Source organism: Trypanosoma conorhini (genome assembly GCF_003719485.1).
Source record: "Trypanosoma conorhini strain 025E chromosome Unknown Tco_14.4_contig_00236, whole genome shotgun sequence".
Taxonomy (NCBI): Eukaryota; Euglenozoa; class Kinetoplastea; order Trypanosomatida; family Trypanosomatidae; genus Trypanosoma; species Trypanosoma conorhini.
In genome coordinates, this window is record NW_021704322.1 from 8975 (window position 1) to 10805 (window position 1831).

Genomic DNA, 1831 nt, shown 5'->3' on the forward strand with positions numbered 1-1831 from the left:
AAGAAAATGATGTTGTTCTTCTTGTGTTGTTTCCCTTCCCGCTTTGAAATTCTATACGCGTGGGCGTGTGTGTGTGTGTGTGTGTGTGCGCGCGCGCGCCTTCCCCTTTGCAGAAGGCCCCGCCAAGAAAAATGCTGCCCCCGCGCCTGCAGAGAAGGCTCCTCGTCGAATACTACCACCGGACCTGCAGCGCCCCACGCATTCCACGGCGGCAGGCGAAGAAGAACAAAACAACAAGGAGAAAGAGAGATAGAGAGAAAGACGGAGAGAAAGGGAAGCATGCAGGCACGCCGGCAGGCGTGTCGCAGACGCGGAAGGAAAAAAAGGGAGGCGCGTGGTGAGTGAGGGGGGGGGGAGGGGCTCCTCGCTCACAACAACACGTGCGTGAGGGAAAAAGAAGCACGGCAGAAACAAAGCGCGGGCCGGAAATCACACCAAAGTGCTGCGCGCGGTTACCGTGAAGGGTTCAATAATCGTCCGTATCTGCTGCCTGAACCCGCGCGAGTACGCCAGCGAGGGTTCATCCGCCACGCGCTCCGGCGTCGGCGCGGCCCGCAGGTTCTCCGCGTACTCCGCCGGCAAAAGAGTTGGTTCCCGCAGCTCCGACTTGGACCACGACTGCAGCAGCCGTGCGTGCATGCGTGGGGTCCGAAACGGATTGCAGAGAGCCGCAGACGCCGCCTCGTAGGTGGTGCGGCAGAGCGGCAACACCGCGTCGAGTGGGACGTCGCCCACAATCGCCAAGATTGTTCGTACGCCGGAGGCCGACTGGAAACCGTACGAAGTAAACCGGTGGTTGCGCATGAGTCTGCCGAGAAACCGCACATCCGCGCCAGCGGATACGCCAAGCGCCCTTCGCTGGCTACCGGGGCCCTCCCCAAGCGCGCCTGAGCTGCCTTGCAGCAGCTGCTGCTGCTGCTGCTCCCTCGTGCGCCGCTCACGCAAGACCTCGTCGCAGCGATCCAACGAGGAAAACAGGAGAAAGTGCAGCCGCACCACATCCTCCTCGCCAACGTACAGGTTGGCGCACGTGGCGGCGTCCGGGTGTGCCAGCACCTCCCGCGGAGAGCTGAAGGTGCGTATGAACAGCGGGGCGGTGTGACGGCCAAACAACGCCACGGCGGCGATGGCCCAAGTGGGGTAGTCCGACGCCGGCATGCGCGTCCCGCCTGCGTTTTCTCTCGCCTCCGCCGTTCACCTCCCTGCTGCTCGCTACACCGCTTTCTCACTCCCTAACTGCTCTCGGGCAACGGGCCTGCGCCCAGAGTAGAGAGATAGAGAGAGGAAAAAATAAAAATAAAATCGCAGTTTAAAAAGGGTACACTTCAACAACCAACAAAAACCAACAAAACCAACACCACCACCAACGCCAACGTACAAGCAGCACACACACACACAGAGAGAGAAAGAAAAGAGAGAGGAAGAGGCACGGGAAGTCTCGCGGACCTTTGACACCCAGTGCAGCTGGCATGAGGGAAAAACCCGCCAGCGGGGTAACACGGTTCCGCTGAGGACGCCGGCGCATCAGCAAGTCATTGGCTTCTTGTCTCGCTGTTTTCGGTCACGCTGCATGCACTCCGAAAGAACGCAGCTGAGAAAATCGCATCACCGCGCAGGGTTAGGGGGAGGCAAGGCACACGCGGGCAGAAGCACGCACAGAGGGAGGGAGAGGAAGAGGCACGGGAAGTCTCGCGGACCTTTGACACCCAGTGCAGCTGGCATGGGGGAAAAACCCGCCAGCGGGGTAACACGGTTACGCTGAGGACGCCGGCGCATCAGCAAGTCATTGGCTTCTTGTCTCGCTGTTTTCGGTCACGCTGCATGCACTCCG

The 1831-nt window shown here is 60.6% G+C and overlaps 1 protein-coding gene across 1 annotated transcript, besides 5 other annotated features; it reads right to left on the reverse strand.

Moving 5' to 3' along the window:
- Positions 1–59: 59 nt before the first annotated feature.
- Positions 60–88: a microsatellite.
- Positions 89–235: 147 nt separating this feature from the next.
- Positions 236–277: a sequence feature (A-rich).
- Positions 240–273: a sequence feature (GA-rich).
- A 152-nt stretch (positions 278–429) lies between the features above and the next one.
- Tco025E_04556 (uncharacterized protein) lies at positions 430–1158 on the reverse strand (the record flags this gene model as incomplete). Its single annotated transcript, XM_029371466.1, has 1 exon — positions 430–1158. The coding sequence occupies one exon, from the start codon at positions 1156–1158 to the stop codon at positions 430–432; it is 729 nt and encodes a 242-aa protein (XP_029228438.1).
- Positions 1159–1326: 168 nt separating this feature from the next.
- Positions 1327–1374: a microsatellite.
- Positions 1375–1397: 23 nt separating this feature from the next.
- Positions 1398–1426: a sequence feature (GA-rich).
- The last annotated feature ends 405 nt before the right edge of the window (positions 1427–1831 follow it).